The sequence below is a fragment of the Sapajus apella genome, unplaced genomic scaffold (genome assembly GCF_009761245.1).
Source record: "Sapajus apella isolate SASKATOON/1434 unplaced genomic scaffold, GSC_monkey_1.0 scaffold6, whole genome shotgun sequence".
NCBI classification, from domain to species: Eukaryota; Metazoa; Chordata; class Mammalia; order Primates; family Cebidae; genus Sapajus; species Sapajus apella.
The window spans coordinates 65,753,547-65,775,914 of NW_022436946.1; the positions used below are offsets into that span (position 1 = coordinate 65,753,547).

The window sequence follows — 22,368 nt, forward strand, 5'->3', positions numbered from 1 at the left end:
GGGTTTCACCATGCTGGACTCAAAATCTTGACTTCATGATCTACCCACTTTGGCCTCCCAAAGTGGTGGGATTACTGATGAGAGCCACCGCATCCAACCCATATTATATACTTTAAATAGGTGAATTGCAAGGATCTATGAATTGCCTTAAATTACATGCAAAATTTACACATCTTACATTTTATTGCAGAGTCTACTTCTTTTACAATATTCTCAAACAACAGTTTTTTTAACAAAAAGGTTCAGAGCCACTAGAGAATATCGCTAATGAGTAGAACTTGTGTTTAAAAAAAAAAAAAAAACTACAAATCTATTGATTTATAAAATCAGAATTTCCATGGTTAAGGCTTTGCCAAAGAGAGGTAAGACGAGCTTCCCAATTCTCTACTTCACTTCTTTTATCCACAAAAATGAAAAGAAGCCCCAAATCCTATGTTTGAAGAGAGTAATCACCATAAAATGTGATTTCACTTGACATGAAATTATTTTGCTTCACTGTACCATGTGCCAAGCACTATATTTAGGTGCTGACTAGAGAGAACATCCCTGACCTCATGATACTTTCATTCCCAATTGGGACGGGTGAGAGTAGAGAACAAAATAATATAGTCAATCTATTTTTCTCTTTAAAACTGGGTATGTGATGCTAGGGGACTTAATATGAAGTTTATGTGGGGGAAAAAACACAGTCATACAATAGTTCTCTCCCACCCTCAACCACATTTTCGTTGTCAGTGGGGTTTCAGTTAACCTCAGTCAACCAGAGTCTGGAAATATTACATGAAAAATTCCAGAAATAAACAATTCATAAGTTTTAAATTACATATTTTGAGTAGCATGATGAAATCTCTCACATAACAAAGTGAATCCTCCCTCTGTCCAGTGTATTAATGCTATTGATGCTAACTGTCCATTAATCACTTAGTAGCTATGTGGGTTATCAAATTGACTGTTATGGTATCACAGTGCTTGTGCCCTTATTTTATTTAATAATAGCTGTAAAGTGCAGCAGTACTATGCTTAATTTGTAAATAAAACTTTATCATTGGTGTATATATATATAGAAAAAAAAACAGTATTTACACAGTTTGGTATTATCTGCAGTTTCAGGCATCCACTGGGGTTCTTAGAACATATCCCCAGCAAATATGGGAGGGTGGGAGGGACACTACTGTCCCTTCAAGCTTTGGACTCAGCAGCAAATTGAACATAAAACAGTGTTTTGAAGTACTCTGAGGAACTCACAATAAATATGAACTTAAATACGTGAATCAAAATAGTATTAACCTTGCACATCAAATTAATTTTGTTTTATGTAAGAAATCACTATGCAATTTTCCTACCAGGGAAGTTCTTTAAGAGTAGGAACTATGTTTTATACATGTCTGTATGCTGGAAAACATGTAACTTACAATAGTGAGGCTCAAGTTGGACTCATGATTAAAGTGTTTAAACATAATGGTTAATGGCTGGTAATAAATAAAAAATGATACAAGCTACTTAGCTATCAACTTTTAAATACAAGATTTAACCATAAACACACACACAGTATACATACAAAGCAACACCTGTATGTATGTCAGATACAAAAGACTAGCATACTAAAACAAGCAAAGCCATAAACTTTGATAGCTAATAAAACAGTTAATACTAACAGTGACACAAATGGAACGAAGGGTAGAGTGAACACAACCTAAAACATTTCTAATTCTGTTTCTCAGGGTCAGAAGGACAGCAAAACCAAATTAAACTCAGCAAAAGTATCAACTGGACTGGATTTTCTGAAAGCATATAAAATTAGTATAAAATAACTACATTTTAGTCAATGAAGCTAAGAATGTACTTGTTGTGGTAGATAGAGTAAAACACGTGCATAAATTTTATCAGCAGTTGAAATTTTATCAGCAATTTTCTTTCCTTAGCAAGATTTCCAGAATAAGATATAAAACAACATTCATTTTGAAGATATATAATATTCAGTGCATGAGGAAGATTAACCTGCAAAGCAATTTAGTAGTAATTTCTATTAATGAAAATAGGGGTCATTTATGAGCCTAACAATTTTTAAGCAATATTATCTCAACATACACATCCTTCAGATAATCTTTTCTTATTTGCTATTAAAAAAAAAAAAAAAACAATGAATAATGACCAGCTAAGGTTTTTAACTCTTGCATGCTTCTACAGCTAAAATGTTTGGTCAGGTAATTACTTTGAACTTTCTTATTTTTTAGCCAAAAAATTCCTAAATATTTAAATATGATTTAAAAGCATTCATATAGCTTAGGACACACAAAACACAGAATATTAAAAGTAAAATCTTAGGAAAATTGCTGAAAAATGAGAGGGGACATTCTGTAGAAGTTTCATCAGCAGAGCTACAGTATTATTTTTCATACGAAAAGGTGGTTGGTATGTTTGGCCATGTCCTTGCCCAAATTGCATCTTGAATGCCCACATGTGGTGGGAGGGACCTGGTGGGAGGTAAACAAATCATGGGGGCAGGTCTTTCCCATGATATTCTCATGGTGGTGGGTGGGGCTCATGACATCTGATGGTATTCTAAGGTGGAGTTTCCCTGCACAACTTTTTTTTTTCTTTTTTTGCCTGCTGCCATCCATGTAAGACATGACTTGCTCCTCCTTGTCTTCTACCATGATTTTGAGGTTTCCCCAGCCACTTGGAACTGTAAATCCAATTAAACCTCTTTCTTTTGTAAACTGCCCAGTCTTAGGTATGTTTTTGTCAGCAGTGTGAAAACTAATACAGTGGTCAAATGCTGGGAATAAATATTTAGTTATAATTCCTCATGACTTTAATACAAATAAAATTACTATATATCATAAGTGTAAAGATACATGACTTTTAAGCTTTCCATCCAATATATAAGTACAAATTGCAGTTCTCAGGTATTTTCCCCCATATTTTATTTTATAATGGCTTAGGTCAATACTTCTCAAACTATCTGTAGTGAAAGTTCATTATTTCCACCCAACCCATCACTGACACTGACCAATACTTTTCTAAAATATAAAATTATGTGCTTTAGTTGTTGCAGTAACATTAAATTGCTATAGAAGTTTCTAAATATTTACTTTTATCTCTGTGCTTATTTCATCATGTCCGTTAACAAAGTTTGTGAATGTCACACTTTAATCACCACTGGCTTAGATCAAAATGTAAATATATCCCCATACTGTATCAAACTTTGTATCATGCCTCTTCTCCAGAATAAATACACATATTCAATAACAAAACTGTTTCACAGAAACCCCAGGCAATGAAAAGACAGGCAGCAGAGGGTAGGGCTTCCAAGAACAGGGGTTAAACTCAAGATGGCCTAAATTCAAATCCTACCTCTAATGCTTATGCAGCTGAATATATTCCCATCAAGCAATGCATTACTGTAATAACTACATAAGTATAATAAAAGTTTTTCCAAAATTTTCTGCAACTAGAGATTAGCATCTAATTAATTTGAAAAGATTTGACTTGACTTCTGGGTATTGTACTTAAGTAGCTTTTGAGACAGAGTCTCACTTTGTAGCCCAGGCTGCAGTGCAGTGGTGCCATCTTGGCTCACTGCAACCTCTGCCTCCTGGGTTCAAGCTATTCTTGTGCATCAGCCACCTGAGAGACTGGGATTACAGGCACATACTACCACACTTGGCTAATTTTTGTCTTTTTTTTTTTTTAGTAGGGATGGTTTCACATGTTGGCCAGGCTGGTCTCGAACTCCTGGCCTCAAGTCATCCGCCTCCCTTGGCCTCCCAAAGTACTGGAATTACAGGCATCAGCCACCACACCCAGCCTAAATAGGATTATTTAAATCTCCTTTCACAAGGGCTGGAATGACTTCCTTCACATTTACAGTTATGTTTAATACAGATTAAACTGAACAAGATTTTTTTAAAAGAGTAACTGGATATAGCACATTTTTTATAGATGTTCTTAGGCAATCTTTGTTTTTTTAAGCACTTAATAGCCATGTGAATATATTCTGTATTTGAAGAGTGTAAGGTCAAGCGTGACTATACCAGTTAAGAAATATACTGTAGTTCCGCTTTTTATTTTTTTTCTACAAAGCTTTTCTCAGGAAAAAAAAAAAAAATGGTTTGTTAACTACATTGTAATTGATAGATTAATTCATTTATTTAGATCATATTTGAGGGCCTATTGTTTATCAATCACTATTATGGGACTGCTGATGCAGATATGCACAAGTAAAATAAGGTTACTGACATCATAGTATTTGCATTCCATTGAAAGATGATAGGAAACAAGCAAACATGAAAATTTCAAACATTAACAAATGCTAGCAAGGAAATAATGTGATGATGTTATGGGGTAGATGGTAAGAGTTTGGGCCCCAGGCAGGGTACTTACACTGATCTGATCAGAAAGGGTTTTGTTAGGGTTTGATATTACTGAAGGATGGAAAGAAATTTGTCACACAGAGTTGACCTAAGAGATTTTAAGAATAGCAAGAACAAAATGCCTACAATGCAAAAATTTTGGTGTATTTGATTTTGGACATTATTTTAAGCTTTGTATTGGAATATTTGTTTTTAGCGTATAAGTACACTGCAGGGTTAGGTAAGATGTTACTGTTTCTGCTGCATCAGAAGAGGTCTTATCCTCAGAATAATTAAGATTAGAAGGTGACAGGACAAGCTTTGAAGAAAACCATTGTGTACTACTGTCTCCTTTGTCAAAAGCCAGTTTGTTATAGGGCTGGGCACGGTGGCTCACACCTGTAATCCCAGCACTTTGGGAGGCTGAGGCAGGTGGATTAATTCAGGCCAGGAGTTTGAGACCAGCCTGGCCAATATGGCAAAACCTCATCTCTAATAAAAATTAGCCAGGCATGGTAGTGCATCCCAGTAATCCCAGCTACTCAGGAGGATCACTAGAACCTGGAGATGGCGGCTACAGTGAGCTGAGACCATGCCACTTGCACTACAGCCTGGGCAACAGAGCAAGACTCTGTCTCAAAAACCAAACAAACGGTTGTAAAAGTGTGGAATTATTTCTGGGCTCTCTATTCTGTTCCATTAGTCCATGTGTCTGTTTTTATGCCAGTTCCATGCTGTTTTGGTTATGATAGCTTTGTAGTATATTATGAAGTCAAGTAGTAAAATATCTCCAGCTTTGTTCTTTTTGCTCAAGATGGCTTTGGTTATTTGGGGTCTTTCGTGGTTCCACATGCATTTTAGGATTTTCTATTTCTGTGAACAATGTCATTGGTGTTTTGATAAGAATACCAATGTGTATTAAATGTGTAGATTGTTTTGGGTGACAGACATTATAAAACAGGGATTCTAATTCAATAAACCGCCATGGTGGAACTACATACAAAAGGAACTGCATATGAACATAGAAGACAACAATCTACTCCTCCTAAGAAAATAATTTTTAAGAGGTAAAAATATGCTCTGAAATGGGATGAAATACTAGAGAGGTACTGCACGTTGGGTTGCATATCCAAAAACAGAATCATAGATCTGGCTGTCCCAAAATTTAGGATGTCCAGGGCTGATAACAGGATTCCTGATCGACTAGGAGTATGCTTTAGTGTACAAATTCTATTATTAAGCCTCTAAGTGATGCCTTATAGGACCTACTCAAGACAGGTGTTTTCTCTTGGCAAAAGGAGACATAATTCCTGAGGGTTATTAATTATGAGGACACAAAACAGTAGTTCAGAAAACAAATATATCAAGGAAGTTTCCTAAATTTTGATGAAACCTGTGAACATCACTGATAGTTCAATTACATATTCTGGTTTAGTCATATATCATTGTATTAACCGTATCTATAGAAAGAAGTAGTTGTGTGGATAATCTAAAACAAAATCCCAAACAACTAAGTTTTGCTTTTAGGATGTATCTGCTTTTCTCAAACATATCTTTCTCATGTTTTGCTTTTCCCAACATTAAAATGTGTGATTTCCCTGTGTATACACTGATTGGGTAGGGGGAAATGAAACAAACATTTTAGATGGCAAGGGAAAAAAGTCAGTCCAAGAGTAAAATCAGAATGGTGCACTTAAAGAACATCTAAATTAACTAGATTGACCATATTCTGTTTTGCTTTCATTAATAGTTTGGAAGAAGCAAGAAGACATTGATTATTTTTTATATATAGCAGAAAGGAAGACATAAGAATAATGATAAAAATGAATGCATGGCTATTCAGAATGATTAGAAATAGAGAAGTGAAATAGAAGACGAGGAATAACTTTTAACTATCCCACCATGTTTTTTTTCCCAGCTTATTTGAAACGTCACTTTTCATCGGAAAGTACCTTTCTCAAAATTAGTATCTTTATTTGTAGCTACAGTTCTTCATTTAATGACAACAATTTTGCTTAAACTTTTAAATATTCTAAAACATACTACTAGAAATAAAGTAAAATAAGCAAAAATAATTTTTACATCATAATTAAACCCATATGTTAATCGAATCATTATTTGCAAATAAAATTTAACCAATATATTTAAAAATTAGTAATTTAACAATGTTTTCAACATTTAAAAATAAATAGTATGCTATTAACTTACAGTGTTGGATTTTAAAATAAAGACTGGTTTTACATAATTTAACATAAAAGACTGTACCATACATACTAGCCAAACATTTTTCTATACTTCCTAGTGTGTTCCAATTTAGCTGAATATCTGTAAACAAATTTTAATCACAGCCAGTAGAAAAAAATTTTTCCCATTAAAACCCATGATTTTTTTAAAGATTTTTCTCTTTTGCACATTAAGACTGTTCCAAAAGTAAAATCATAAGAGAAAATACACATGCAAAAAATTCACTGAGATGCAAATTTAATCATGCCTATGTATCTAAAGGATAAGATGAAAATATTACACAGGAAGTCACCAATGGGCTGAGTAATTTAAAGGCTTTTAAAAAATAAGGATTCACACTGGATGCAGACCATGCATGTATCTGTGCACATTAGTTTACAAAAAGCTATGAAAGAGTGGTGACAGAAAGCAGTCTTGCAAAAGGGGTAACTCCATTGATGGGCAAAGGACAGAAACCTAGAATGAATTTTGAGGATATCAAGATACTTTACCGAGAAAAATGGGGTCCGGCCTACAGCAGAGCTTCCCCCAGCTCCCACAACCCTTCAGTGTTCATCCCCTCATGTTATAAGGTTAAGACGAAAACAAAACAACAGCATTAATAACACTCATCATGAAAGAACAAAATAACTTTGCTGAGGTGTTAACTCTGTAAGAGGGAATTAACTCTAGATATTTTTGTAGATTCTGAAGCACCTAACAGAATGAGAACCAAAATAAGGTATTGCTTATTGTAAAACCTTTATTCAGAATCTCTACAAAATATAGTCACCCTCAAAAATACCGATGAACCATAAACTCTTATTACACCTCTCCTTACTTTCCATTTCATACTACCTGTTGTCAGAATATCACTTCAATACAAGTAATGCTGTAAAATCTGTCAAGCACTGCTTCTGTTTTCAGAATTTCCCTTTTTCCTTCATTACTGTCAACTGCACCATCATCTTCCTAATTGGACAAGTTTGTACTTGGACGATTTCGTTTTGAAGCAATTTTAATAAGGTCTACAAATGCACATTTTTCAGAATGGTCTTTTATTCATGTATCCTATTTTATACCTAAACTATGACAACAGCCTATTTTCACTACCTTCACCTTCTCCAAGAGCCAATTAATTTTACCCAGGAAAGAGCAGGTGGAGTACATTCCCTGCTAAAAGCTCAAAAAAGTACATTTGATAATCCCTGGAAAGCACTTTAGCTCAGTGTTAACTGAGAACATAGGAAGTGCTCTTATTACTGCTATAATTGTGGCATTCATTTCTTGAGACATGAAATCCAAGCTGTCAGCCATATAACTAAGGTCTTCATAAAGTAAATCCATTCCTTCAATCTTATTCACAGCTCTGTCCCAGCTAAGCAAAACCTAGGTGATTGACCACTGCTAAAGACTTGCTCCCTCCCATCTCAGTGCCTTTATGTTATTAATTTTAAGGACAGAATTTAATTTTCTATTAAAGCATACTAAATTCAAAATGCTATGCCTCTGCATGATACCCTGTGATTCAACCCCTTTGACTTGGCTAATGTTTAAATCAGTATCTTTTTCAATATTCAGAACAAGCCTGTCCAACCCACAATCCAAAACAGTTCTGAATATGGCCCAAGAAATTTGTAAACTTTCTTAAAACATTATGAGATTTATGTATGGACCTTTTTAGTTCATCAGCTGTATTTTATGTGTGGCCCAAGATGATTCTTCCAATGTGGCTTAGGGAAGCCGAAAGTTTGGACACTCTTGATTTAGAAACATGGCTTACATGACAGTATAAAATGTAAAAAATGTACATACGCTTCATGTTTTAAAAGTTTAAAGTCCTTTTTATTTTTTTGAGACAAGGTCTCATTCTATCACCTTGAATGCAGTGGCACAATCATGGCTCACTGAAGTCTCTCACTGCTGGGCTCAAGCAACCCTCTTGCCTTAGCCAGGATTACAGGTGGGTGCCACCATGGCTAATTAAAAAAAAATTTTTTTTTGTAGATAGGGTCTTGCTTTCTTGTCCAGGTTGATCTTGAACTCCTGGCCTCAAACAATCCTCCTGCCCTGGCTTCCCAAAGTGGTGGGATTACAAGCATGAGCCACTGTGCTCAGCCTATAGTTCATTAAAAAAAAATTTTTTTTAAGCATACATTTATTACCTTTTTTTTTTTTAAGGGGTCTTCCTATGTTTCCCAGGCTGGTTTTGAACTTCTGTGCTCAAGCAATCCTCTGGCCTTGGCCTCTCCAAATATTGGGATTACAGAAAGGAGCCACTGAGCCTGGTCAAAATTTACCATCTTAACCACTGAGTGGTTAAGTACATTCATATTGTTGTGCAACCAATCTCCAGAACTTTTCATCTTGCAAACTGTAACTCTAACTCATTAAACAACAATTCTACTTTCTGTTTTTATGAATTAGACTACTTTAGATACCTCATTTAAGGGGAACCATATAGTATGTATCTTTTTTATTATGACTGGCTTATTTTACTTAGCATAATGTCCTTAAGATTCATCTATGCTGTTAGTATGTGTCAGAATTTCCTTAAGGCTAATATTTCATTGTATGTAGATACTATATTTTGCTTATCCATTAATCCACAGATGTACATTTAGTTGCTTCTACCTCTTGATTATCATGAATAGTGCTATCAGCATGGGCGTGCAAATTCCTCTTCCAGATCCTTTTTGATCCTTTTGGATACATCCAAAAGTGGAACTGCTGAATTTAGAGAGTAATTTTTTAAACTTTTTTTGAGGAATAGCCATACTGTGTTCCACAGTGGCTGAGCCATTTTACATTCCTACCAACAGTGCCCAACAAGTTTTTAATTTCCCTATATCCTTCCCAGTACTTTTTAACAGTAGCCATCCTAATGGGTGTAAGGTTAGGTATCTCCTTGTGGTTTTGATTTGAATTTCTCTAATGATTAGTGATCTTCAACATTGTTTTTTCCTTTTTGAGACGTAATCTCGCTGTTGCCAAGATGCAGTGCAGTGGCGCAATCTTAGCTCACTGCAACCTCCGCTTCCTGGGTTCAAGCGATTCCCCGGGTTCAAGCGATTCCCCTGCCTCAGCCTCCTGAGTAGCTGGGACTACAGGTGTGCGCCACCATGCCTGGCTAATTTTTTGTATTTTAGCAGAGATTGGGTTTCACCATGCTGGCCAGGATGGTCTCAATCTCCTGACCTCGTGATCCACCTGCCTCAGCCTCGCAAAGTGCTGGGATTACAGGCGTGAGCCACTGCACCAGGCCTCAACATCTTTTCATATGTTTGTAAGCCATTTATATATTATCTTTGGAAAAATGTCTATTTAAGTCCTTGGCCCATTTTAAAATTTGGTTATTTTGCTGTTATTATGGAACTGGATGAGCTCTTTATGTATTCTGGGTATTAGCCTCTTATCAAAACATACAATATATGAGTATTTTCTCCCTTTCCATAGTTTGCTTTTTCACTTTATGTTCTCTGATGCACAGAAAGTTTTAAGATTAATATAATCCCTTTTTTTATTTTTGCTTTTATTGTCTGTGCTTTCGCTGTCATATCCAAGAAACTGCCAAACCCAATGTCATAAAGCTTTTCTCCTATGTTTTCTTCTAGGAGTTTTATAGTTTTAGGTCTTATCTTTAGGTCTTGAACCCATTTTGTGTTAATCTTTGTATATGGTATAAGACATACAACTTCATTTTTCACATGGGGGTATCAGTTTACCCAACACTATCTATCTACTATCTAACCAGTTTAACCAACACTTTCATTCAGTCGTCCTGGCACCCCTGTCAAACACCGTTAGACCATACAAACTAGTGTTTAATTTGGGTCTGAGATTTTATCCCCTGTGGGAAGTCTTCTGTGACCATCTCACCATTTCTCCAACACTCACATACACACCTCCTTCTTGTCAATTCCTACTACACAGTAAACTTCCTCTATCATAGAACTTACCTTGCTTTATTGTAATTGAACTGTAACTCCAGGGGTGGTAATCCCCGTAACAGAGAGACCTCATCTGTCATTTTATCTCTCAAATCCCCAGCTCCTAGCAAAGTGCCTGATCCACAGTAAATAGTCAATAAACATTATAAAAATTGAATGACAATAGAATATTTTCAGCTGGTAAACTTAATGAATTAAGTTTGTACACTAATTTTTAAAGTGCTAAATACATTAACTAGAAGAAACAAAGTACTGAATAGTGTTTATAATATGCTACCATTTACATTAAAAGAGGAAAAATATGTATTAATTTGCATATATACAATACCTATCTCAAAGAACACACAAGAAAAAATTACTTCCTAGGAGACAGGTGGTAACAGGGTGGATGAGGGTCCAGGAGAGGGAGTCTTTTCATTGTACAGATGTTCCTTGACTTACGGATTATATTCACATAAACTCATCCTAACTTGAAAATATCCTAAGTTAAATTGTATTTAACACTTCATTTAAAATTGCTGGGCTCAAGCAATCCTCCAGCTTTGGCCTTCCAAAGTGTTGAGATTACAGGAATGAGCCACTGAGCCTGGCCAAAATTTATTATCTTAATCACTGAGTGTACAGTTCAGTAGTTTTAAGTATATCACATTAATTCACTATCATTTACATCATTGTTTAGCCTAGCCTACCTTAAATGTGCTCAGAACACTTACATTAGCCTATTATTGAGCAAAATCACCCAATATAAAGCATATTTTATAATAAAGTGTTGAATAGCTCATGTAATTTATTAAATACTATACTGGAAGGAGAAATCAAAATGGTTGTATGGGTACTACGAGTCCAGTTTTTACTGCATGTGTATCATTTTTGCATCAGTGTAAAGTCAAACTACCATGTTTTGGGGACTGTGTATACTTTCTTATACTGTACTTTTAAAATCATATTACTCTATGGTAATAAAGGGTGAAATAATGAATAATGTCTCTAAAGAACATGAAATAGCAACTCTGTAAAATGTGGTGTCTCCTTTCATCCAATATATAACAAAAAGAAAAATAAAATCTGTATCTTAAGTGCCACATCTCAACTCAAAATCATAACCCCCTCCCAGAGGACCATGGAGACTAAGAATTTTGTCAAAGTGCTTGATTTGTATGGCACATTAATTTTCCAGTGACATTTTAAGTTAGTCTTTGAATATTCTTTCCAAAATCATAATGAGGTGTGTATATACCACATACAGAGTAAATAGGTATTGCTTACAATTTAGATACATATTCACATACTGGCTTCCAAGATGGCTTTCAAAGATCCTCACTTCCTGATATTCAAGCTCTTGTGCAATTCCTTACCACACGGAATATGGCTGGCCTCTGTGAATAATCAGTAGAACAATGCAGAAGTAAAAGGCCATAATAGACAGTGCAGTTTCCACCTTAATGTCTCCAGAATCTCTTATTCTGGGGCAAGCTGGCCTCTATGTCATAAGAACACTCAAGCAGCCCTATGAAGAGGCCCACGTGGGAGTAACTGAGTCTTTACTATAAAAGCCAGAAACAACTTGCCTTGCCAGTCATGAGCATGAGTGAACCACTTTGGAAGTGGGTTCTCCAACTGCAATCAGACTGCAACCTCATAAGAAACTCACGCCAGAACTCAACCCAAACAACTTCCCTAACCCCTCTGACAACATTTGTGGGAGATACTGTTTTAAATCACTACATTTTGAGATAATTTGTCATATAGCAATAGATAACTTAAAAAGTTTATTCTCAAATAATATTTTCCTTTTTTCAACCACAACCTCTATATATTAAGACATAATAAAAGTTACCAGATTACACAAAACTAATTGGCAGCCTCAGGTTATGGAATCAGGTAGTTTTGGGACACAGTGCTTTGAGAACAGCCTTCCAATAAAATGTCAGAGGCCATATAATATTTCTGGAACCCCTCATTCAGGCCCAAATGTGAACTGCTGATCGGGTACAGTGGCTCACATCTGTAATCCCAGGACTTCGGAAGGCCAAGGTGGGCGGATCTCAAGGTCAGGAGTTTGAGACCAGCCTGGCCAACATGGCAAAACGCCATCTCTATTTTTAAAAATACAAAAAAAAAAAATTAGCCAGATATGGTGGTGTGCACCTGTAGTCCCAGCTACATGGGAGACTGAGGCAGGAGAATCACCTGAACCCAGGAGGTGGAGGTTGCAGTGAGCACCGAGATCACGCCACTGCACTCCAGCCTGGGCCACAGAGTGAGACTCAGTACCCAACCCCCCACCACTGACCCCCCCTACCCCGCCCCCCGCAAAAAATGAACTGCTAATTGATGGTAATGCTGTATACAATATGGAAGTCATTCAAATACTTATTTCTTCCAAAATGTCGGAGCCTAACTTTAAAAGCAAGTACTGTACTATATTCTATTTTTTCACAGGACAGCAGGAGAAAAAACCTCTCCAGGAAATTTTTAAACTGTTAAGCATGTATGGAAAAGCCACTGTGCCAGCTGCATCATGCTGAACACAAGCAAAAAGCATAATCAGTGCTCTGTGATGGCATTTGGAGTATATAAAAAATTCTAGCTATCTAGAACATTTGGCAAAAATAACACATATTCTAAGGGTTTAGGTAGCTGATACTTTATAGTACCTTTTCATAATATAATAGCACAATCAAAAGCAACTGAAAAACGTAGGGCTATTTACCTGTATAATTCAAAGGACTAAGACTGCAGTGCTTTTATGGTTTTTAGATTACAGTCAGCTGTCACTTCTAAATGATGACAGTTTAGCTGTACTGCTTCTATACTGCTCCTTTTACTATAGAGAAGCAGGAAAGAAACCACTTGTTTGCGAAATAAAGGCTATACATCCAAGATGGCTCTTTTCTCACTTCCAATTTTTGAGGTTGTATCCCAGAAACTTAGATTAACAGGAATCTGACCTCTGGTTGAGTAGCAAATAACTGTGTGTACTGATAAACTTATCACTACTCAGGTTAATTTTTTTTTGGAAAAGTTAATACCAAATGAAAGGGTCTATTTACCCAAGCTCTTTGTTCATGATCACAAAGTAAAAGCAAACTTTAGGCTCACAATATGGATATATGCCTGTAAGTAACTACAGCAACTTTACATACAAGATGTATGTTACAAGGCTAGGCACGGTGGCTCACACCTGTAATCCCAGCACTTTGGGAAGCTGAGGTGGGCAGATCACGAGGTCAAGAGATCTAAACCATCCTGGCCAACATAGTGAAACCCCACCTCTACTAAAAATACAAAAATTAGCCGGGTGTGGCGGCACATGTCTGTGGTCCCAGCTACTCGGGAGGCTGAGGTGGAAAAACTGCTTGAACCCAGGAAGTGGAGGTTGCAGTGAGCCAAGATTGCGCCACTGTACTCCAGCCTGGTGACAGAGCAAGACTCCGTCTCAAAAAACAAACAAACAAAACACACACACAGAAAAAGATGTATGTTACAAACTAAGAGCAGGGAATTCATTTTCCAGTCTGTTCATATGAAACTCCTTCCATGGGAGAGTAGAATGTGTCATCTCAGAAGGAAAAAGTCTAGAAATGTCTTCAGCAGGATGGAAATATGAAAATACAGCCATATAAAACTTAAGTGACGAGAGAAAAAACTAAAGGCGATAGGAGATTAACTTTAATACCTCATCTACTCATACAGCCGCTTTCCTAGATAATTATATTAACATTTCATCACTCCTGAATCAACAGTCATCACTTTGTCATCTAACAGGTTCCCACTTGTTTTCAGATTTAGATTCTAGATTTAAATGTTTATCTTAAGGGTAATGTACTCTAATAAGATGTAACATCAGTAACATTCAGAACATTTTTGAAAAAATAAAGACATATATCTGATTCAAGAATGATTATATTATTGTACTGTATTTTCTAAAGTAACTATATTTTTGTACTATATTTTTTAAGGTAAATGTAGTACACTTCTCAATTTAAGACTATTTCCCAATTATTGCACAGATAAAATTCTAAGGCATTTTCAAGCACTGATTAACTTGGTATCTACAAAAATTTGGGCCACCAAATGGACAGATGTGAGATGATTTTATCAGATCTGAGGGCAGAGGTAAGTGACAATGACTCAAATGAAGGGCCAGGTGTGGTGGCTTATGCCTGTAATCCCAGCCCTTTGGGATGCAGAGGCAGGCCGATCACCTGAGGTCAGGAGTTTAAGACCAGCCTGGCCAACATGGCAAAACCCCGTCTCTACTAAAAATAGAAAAATTAGCCAGGTGTGATGTCAGGCACCTGTAATCGCAGGTAATTGGGAAGCTGAGGCAGGAAAATAGCTTAAATCTGGTAGGCGGAGGGTGCAGTGAGCCATGATCATGTCACTGCACTCCAGCCTGAGTGACAGAGCAGGGCTCCATCTCAAAAAAAAAAGAAAGTTATTCCCTCTTCATTCTCTTTCAGTTCCTCTGGCTGCATCAAGAACAAAGACCCAGTTTGGTGCCAAGATGTTAACATCATTGAAATTCTTGCCAATTTTACTTTTAAACAAAGGGCAAGTTTTAGACTTAGAGCCTCTGGCAGGGAATAGTTTCTAGCTAGAAATTAACAACATTTGGTTTTCATTATTTTTACGTATATGTCCAGCTTCTGTTTATGCCAAGTGCCACCTGCTTTCTACTCATAGTTATCTCAAGTTTCCTTTAAAACATTACACATTGGTATAAATATTAATAACAGAATGCCAAACAGGAATATATGGCCAAAATGTTGAAGATGATATCACAATGACTGAAGTTTAGAAAATATTAAACTAATCCATTTGGTCAACAAATAAGTGCCTGCTATATGTTCGCCATTGGGTTAGCCACCACAAAGAACAGAGAATAATGTTTAAAACAATGTGAATAGGAAAGTCAGAAGAGGGCAAATAAATTCAAAATGAGGCAATCAAAAAAAGGTTCACAGGGTAGCATTTGAGCTAGGTCTTGAAAGATAGGTATAATTTAGACAGAGACAGGAGAACATCCTGAGAAAGTAAAGGTATAATATGTGCTTGAGTGGTGGCATGTTCCAAATCTTGATTGTGGTGGTAGTCACATAGGTGCGTGTATATCTACTAAGACTTGTTGAAATGCACACTTAAATGAATGTACAGCAGTGTATATAAATTTTTCCTAAATAAATTTGATACCATATCATTGACCAATGCAATGAAAGGTCATTGAGATTTCAGGATTTGACAGCTAGCAAAGGAGGAAGTAAATACAATAAAGGAAAAAGGGAAACCGCCAATTAAAGACAAATGGATCATTTTCATATAATAAATTCTCAATAAAAACTGCTGGCTATTACACAAAAAACATTAGTTTTACATTTCTACTTAATAGTTCCAGGGAGATAATTTACCTGAATTAAGGCTTATCTATTAAAATTTCATGTTCTTTTCCCACCTCTATGCCCAAGCAAAATTGTACATTAACACCATTCACCCTAAGAAAGTAACAAAGAATGGACAGAATATCCACACTGGTTGTGTGCTAGTGACACTTAACAGAATTTAGCAAAACAATTTAAGATTGTGTTCAGCACACATCCTGTTTGTAAAGCAATTTAGAAATAACCATCTCAGAATTTGTGTTTTAGCCTTTAGCTCTTTTCCATGATACAACTTCTTAAAATTATGTAGTTATTACACAGTAAACACATTTGGGGTGGCTTGTACCACAATTTCATTTTAGGAATTCAAGACTTAAGGAGAAATCATAAAAGTGATGCCATTATCAGTCTTCACTTGGAACTTTAAAATGCCATTTTGAGTAAAACCAACTCCACTCCACCATAAAATCAAATTCAAAATGTTAATTACGGTTTTAAAAATTTTTTTAAAAACAGAAAAAAAATAACTCTTCTGCCAATAACTAAAAGATTAAGATTCATGGGAACTTAAGTGTGTCCTTAATGTTTTACTAAGAAAAATATAATTCTTTTTTTTTTTTTTATACAAGTGAGTTGCCACTAGATCTTCATGCTCCAAAAAGCTTAAAATGAATGACAGCCCAAAAAAAAAAAAAAAAAAAAAAAAAAAGCCTAATGCATGGACTTTTATAGTTGAAAGGGACTCAGCTCAAGTACAGTAGTTTTCAAATTCGTATTCCATGTAATTATATTCTGAGAGTTGTTAACCAATTGGCCACGAGAAAATAGATTAGGTAAATGTAGGGAATGCTAGGATAACCTTCCCCTGGAGATTTACATGTATAAGCCTAACAGTAAAGGTTTTGAAGAGTCCTGCCTTTATAGGCAAAAAAGTTAAACCTAGCTTAACCCAGCGTGCTCTCAAATTATTTGCCATGCAACACTGCTTTGGGGGAAGTAAGCCTATCAAATGACTTCAGAAGACTGCTCTGAGGGAAACACCAGTTTGGAAAATCCTGGTCTTTTCAAATTCCCTTAAACAATGACAAAACTAAAGCCTAGAGATCACACCTGGTTAGTAGCATATTAAAGGACCTGAATCTAATCTCTTCATCCCCAGGTCAGAGCTCATTCCATTACTTTAACTACAAAATAGGAATTCTTTGAACATATACAATCAAACATTTAACTGACAACACTTACCTTACATTTAAGATTTGGGATATGGCGTCACATTTTCTGGTTTGTGTATTAACTCAGGTGTTTTTAGTTCTTTCAGCACTAGGTTCCCCAATAATCAAGCCCACGTGGAGATTTGCTACTGCTTAACAATTACAGAAAACGATTTCGTTATCAGTTGTGGCTGAAAGTAATCACTAAAAGTATTTAGACTACTCGGTGGTTTTAATTTACTCATAACTTCAGTCGGCCCACCTAAATCACTGTGTTATCTATCAGGTGGTGAGTTACTTAACACAGTAATGCTGACATGTTATTCACTGTATATCATATTAATACCTACAAACAAAATTAAAATGCAAGAACTTATATCTGCATAGACAATAGCCAACAACATCAAAACAGAGTTATTTGTCTTCCACAGTTCAGGGCCTATTTGTCAGGCAAACAGTTTCCTACATTTTTGGTAATTATAATTTTTTGACTGCTTTAGCTGGAGTCGAAGTAATTTTCCCAAATCTTTATATTTTTCAAGCTCCACAGAACTCTAAGATAGTGTAAAAATGTTCAAAACACAATTTACTTAGCTTTTGAGAATAGTTGTGTGCATTCCCCGCCAGCTCAGGGTACTGGAATAGAGGAGGCCGAACAAGTGACTATTGTTATGTTGCAACTTTAAAAGGCTCGGAAATCAAAGGTGATAATTGTTAACAACTGCCGTTTGACTCTTCGGACTTTCTCTTAATAAACTTCGGTACTCCTTTCTAAGCCACTTGGAGAACAGGAACCAACGCGGGCCTTCGTGTCTCCTCAATGCTGACAGAACCCACCAGCTGAGGAGAAGGCACAATGCCTCGATTCCTCCAACAAAGAGGGTATTCTGTGCGCCTCCACCTCACACGTGCGACCTCTGCCCCAGCTTGTGCACTGCTCCGCCCCAGCTCCGGAGGTTCGGGACCTGCCCCCGGGCCCGGCCCCGCCTCCGGCCTCCCTTGCCCGAGGCCACCCTCGCGCCTCCGCCCGGTCCCGGCTTCGGCCCCAGCCCTGGCCCTCTAGTCCCCGCGCAGCTCCTGACTTCCCGGAAACCAGAAGGCGGCTGACCAGCTTCGCGGCTCCAGGCGGGGCCGGAGTGACAACACCCCCGACGCCACAGTAGTTAGACCCGCGAGGTGTCCCGGCGGCTCAGAACCTAGCCTAGCTTGGCCGAGGAGGATGCTCGGAGCCGGCGACCAGCCTAGCGACCGCATTGGGGACGGGAACGCTTTTACCTGCTGCGGGCTCAGCCGCTCCCCGCCAGCACCGCTCTCCTGGCAACCGCTGCAGCTACACCGAGGCCAGCAGCCGAAGGGCCTAGTGACAGCTCCCAGCGTGCACCGCGCTCGCGCCCACGCCGGCGTCGACGTCTGCGGCCTTCGATCCCCGCCCCCGGTCGGCTTCCTGCCTCCCGGCGCTAGCTGTTGCCACAGCGCCCTCAAGTGGACTGTCGCGGGAAGCGGCCATGGCTACCAATTTCAGGAGTGGCTAGAAAGGGGTTTAGCAGGTGTTTTCAACTTGCCAGCGCCAGTCTCATCTTGATGGAGCGTTTGAAGGGATAATAGGAACCGAAAACAGCTTTTAAATGTTACTTAGATAACTATGTAAATATTATTTTAATAGTTTCTCAATATTTCATGTGAGTAACCTGTGGCCCAGAGAGGTTAGGAGACGTGAAGTTAGGAGACAAATATTGGGTATCAGATTCGGAACTATTTTGAGTTTAGAGCTCTTTTCTGTCAATCATGTCTAGTTATTTCCAAGGGGGATTGCACCGTTTTGTCAACACTGTAGGGTCAAAAAAATAATGGAAGTTTTTACAAATACGTAATTAAATATATAGCAATCTTTTAAGCTGACAAAACAATTATGAAGAGTAAGCTGTGCTAAGGAAAATGTGTATTTCAATATAATGTGTCAATATTTAAACATTCAATAGCTTCGAGGATTAAAAGTGGAGGATATGAATAGTTGAAATCATCATCCTTCAAATAGATGAATTGAGACCAAATAGTAGTAAACTTAATTTTTTGAGTTGTTGCTTCCATGTATGATTTCAAATTATTGTGATAGATATAATAATTTGTGCATCAACATGATGAACTTTAATAACCCCAAATACTGATTTTAGAAAAATTGTTTCAAGCTATTATCTTAAAATATGTGACAGGATTTATTTATTTACAATTTATTGTCTGGGTTAGGTGGCTCCTGCCTGTAATCCTAGCACTTTGGGAGGCCAAGGCGGGCGGATCACATGAGGTCAGGAGTTCGAGACCAGCCTGGCCAACATGGTGAAATCCTGTCTCTACTAAAAATACAAAAATTAGCTGGGTGTGCCTTGCGCCTGTAATCCCTGCTACCGGGGAGGCTGAGGCAGGAGAATCGCTGGAACCCAGGAGTGGAAGGCTGCAGTGAGCCGAGATCGCGCTGCTATACTCCAGCCTGGGCAACAGAGTGAGACTCCATCTCAAAAAAAATAAATAAATAAAAATAAAAAAGAATTTATGGTCTGGGCCGGGCGCTATGGCTCACGCCTGTAATCCCAGCACTTTGGGAAACCAGGGTGGGCAGATCATTTGTGGTCAGGAGTTCTAGACCAGTCTGGCCAACATGGTGAAACCGCGTCTCTACCAAAAACATAAAAATTAGTCGGGCATGGTGGCACATGCCTGTACTCCCAGCTACTCAGGAGGCTGAGGCAGGAGAACTGCTTGAACCGGGAGGCGGAGGTTGCAGTGAGTTGAGATCGCACCACTGCACTCCAGCCTGGGCAACAAGAATGAAACTGCGTGTCAAAATACATATATATATATATATGGTCTAATTTTTTTGTTTAGAAATACTTCAAATTAATGTGTGTGGTGTGCAGTAATTATTACTACTTTGAAATGATAAAACAGAACATCAATAAACAAGGTTTTAGGTATACAAGCCATCGCTATTTTTGTTTTAAAAAATAGCAGCTTCTTGTTTTTAAGAAATCCTATTGTAAATTCTACCCTGGTCTTACATTTTAATGGTTCTTCATTATAAGCATTTACATTATATCAGGTTCTTTACTGTGCCAAACTTTTCAAAACTATCTTCTAGTCGTAATGGGATGACGACTTCTCTTAGTTCTTACTTCTGTGAAAGTGAATAGTGGAGCTGTACCATTCTCATCGTCCTTTTTTACCCCCTAAAAAATGGTTAATCCTGTATTCAAGATAGACTTCAGCCACACTCTTCTGCATCAGGTAACAAAAAACTTCCTTACGTTTTTGCACCTGTGTCAATTTTGGAGCTATCCTAAGTTGAGAAGCAACGGCAAGTCAATTCTTGAAATTTTCGTTGCTTTAGACAGAGACTAACAAACTGTCCTTGTTCATAAAAAAGACCAGGATAAAGTGGGTTTGGGGCGGGGAATTCTGCTCTTGGATCTCCTGGGGACAAAGCCCACCTGTAACACCTGCCTCCATCATCTCCTTCCCTTCCAGCTAGCCAAAGGAGTGTACCCTGGGTCTGATTTTTATGGTCATTTCCAGGGAGGCTAAAGCGTCAAGTCACGCTCATAAGAAACAGAGAGGGAGGATAGCTTGCCTCTTGCCGCCCACCTTTCTCAGCACTATGGGGCAAAAGCCTGGTTTTGAAAACGCGCGCCCATCCCCGCCCTCCGGGGTCCCGCGCGTTCACTGTAGCGCGCTCTCCGGCCGGCAAGCGGCGCTGTGAGCTGGTAGGCGCTGTGAGCTGGTAGGCGGCGTGAGCCGCGGGTCTGGTACAGGCGCCTGCGCCGCAGCGGCGCTGCTGCTGGTTGGTCCGCACGTGGAACCGCTCCTGGTCACGTTGACCCGGGCCCCTTGGACCCTCCAGCTTGGTCCATCCCGGGATTGGACGCCCGCCATGGCGGCAACTGCGGCGGAGACGCGCGTGTTTCTGGAGGTGCGGAGACAGCTGCAGAGCGCGCTGCTGATCCTGGGGTAAGAACTGGGATCCTAGGCGCGGTGCTCAGCACGCTTTTCTGCTCTCGGGGGTTGGGGGCTGGTGAGTCTCTCTTTGCCTCTCTGCGAACGAAGGACTTTGAGTTTCTTGTTTCCAGTTGCGTAGAGCCTCTCGACTACTCAAAGTGAAGCTTTCCCCTGTAGTCGCCTCCGCCACCCACACCCTGACAGTCTGGGTGTCTTTGGGGTGCTTTTTAGAAACTCAGGGTCTCAGCCCCACACCAGACTTACGGAATCAGAACTTTTATTTAAATAAGATTCCCAGGAATCAAATGCACATTAAGATTTGAGGAACGGTGATGTAATACACTGTTGGCAGTGCCTGGCGTTTCCGACAAAACAATGCAAAAAATGCCTCGTCTATCTCTCTTCGGGATCCTCCTTATTGGATCAGTTCCTATCTGTGCGCTTCTTGTTTTGTAAATAACTTCGGATCTTTTCCCTTCAAACTGCTCTTTGCAGAGAAACCACACAATCATTCAATAAACGTGAGTTTAGTGAACCACTAAGAAAGGTTGCAGACTTCTCATTGGAGCTTGTTCTTTTATTCATATTCTGAGTTCCAGTGAGAACGTTGAACTTGTTATTTGCTACATAAACAAGAGACTTTTAGGGAAAATGTTCTCTTTTTTGTTTGAAAGCAGTTTTAATGATTTGTGGTCCCCTTGTCTATTCCTTTGTGATCGCTGTCTCAGAGAGAGATTAAGTTAGATGTTAAAATCCTGAGAATGTTATTACACAGTGTCACAGGTAGATTGATGCTTAGTTTTTTCCTCCTTTCTCTCAATCTGTCAGATATCTCGTGTGGCAGTTTGAGATATGGCGTGAGAACTGAGTTCAAATGCTTGCTTCCTCACAAAGTTAGAATAATTTAATCTGAATTTCTTCAATCTTGAAATGGAAATAATGCTTAGTACTCTAAATGTATTTCTTTTTTGCTTTCAAAAATCATGAATTCGGACAAGTGTCTCCAATTCTGGTGCACCTTGTAATTAGGAGCCCAAGCCCTACCAAAACAATACAAAAAACAAACCACACACACCAACAAACCCTCCTTTCCTCTCATCCAGGGTCCTTTCACAGTTCCCTTGCACTACTCTCCCTTGTTTAAGCAAGTTAGGAAACCTAACTTTGCTGGACTTAGTTTTGACATTTCTTGAACTGCTTATAAATGGATTCATACAGTGTGTGTGTGTGTGTGTGTGTGTGTGTGTGTGTGTGTGTGTGT

The 22,368-nt window shown here is 38.2% G+C and overlaps 2 protein-coding genes across 15 annotated transcripts in view; one reads left to right on the top strand and one right to left on the bottom strand.

Annotated features, from left to right (window-relative positions):
- DOP1A (DOP1 leucine zipper like protein A) overlaps window positions 1–18,499 on the bottom strand; it is a 99,254-nt gene extending 80,755 nt beyond the window's left edge. For 9 of the 12 annotated variants that reach the window (XM_032275406.1, XM_032275405.1, XM_032275403.1 and 6 more), the window contains exon 1: window positions 18,396–18,499. The gene's annotated coding sequence lies outside the window, so the exon portion shown is untranslated. Of the gene's footprint in view, window positions 1–10,537; window positions 11,102–17,151; window positions 18,126–18,395 lie in introns of those variants that run through there. The other 3 variants (XM_032275399.1, XM_032275398.1, XM_032275397.1) reach the window with 3 other exon arrangements.
- A 2,425-nt stretch (window positions 18,500–20,924) lies between these two features.
- The window catches only part of UBE3D (ubiquitin protein ligase E3D), a 194,178-nt gene continuing 192,734 nt past the window's right edge, over window positions 20,925–22,368 (top strand). For 2 of the 3 annotated variants that reach the window (XM_032275417.1, XM_032275420.1), the window contains exon 1: window positions 20,926–21,119. In XM_032275417.1, the coding sequence (XP_032131308.1) occupies window positions 21,043–21,119 (77 nt within the window). In that variant the 5' untranslated portion in view covers window positions 20,926–21,042. Of the gene's footprint in view, window positions 21,120–22,368 lie in introns of all 3 variants that reach the window. The other variant, XM_032275421.1, reaches the window with a different exon arrangement.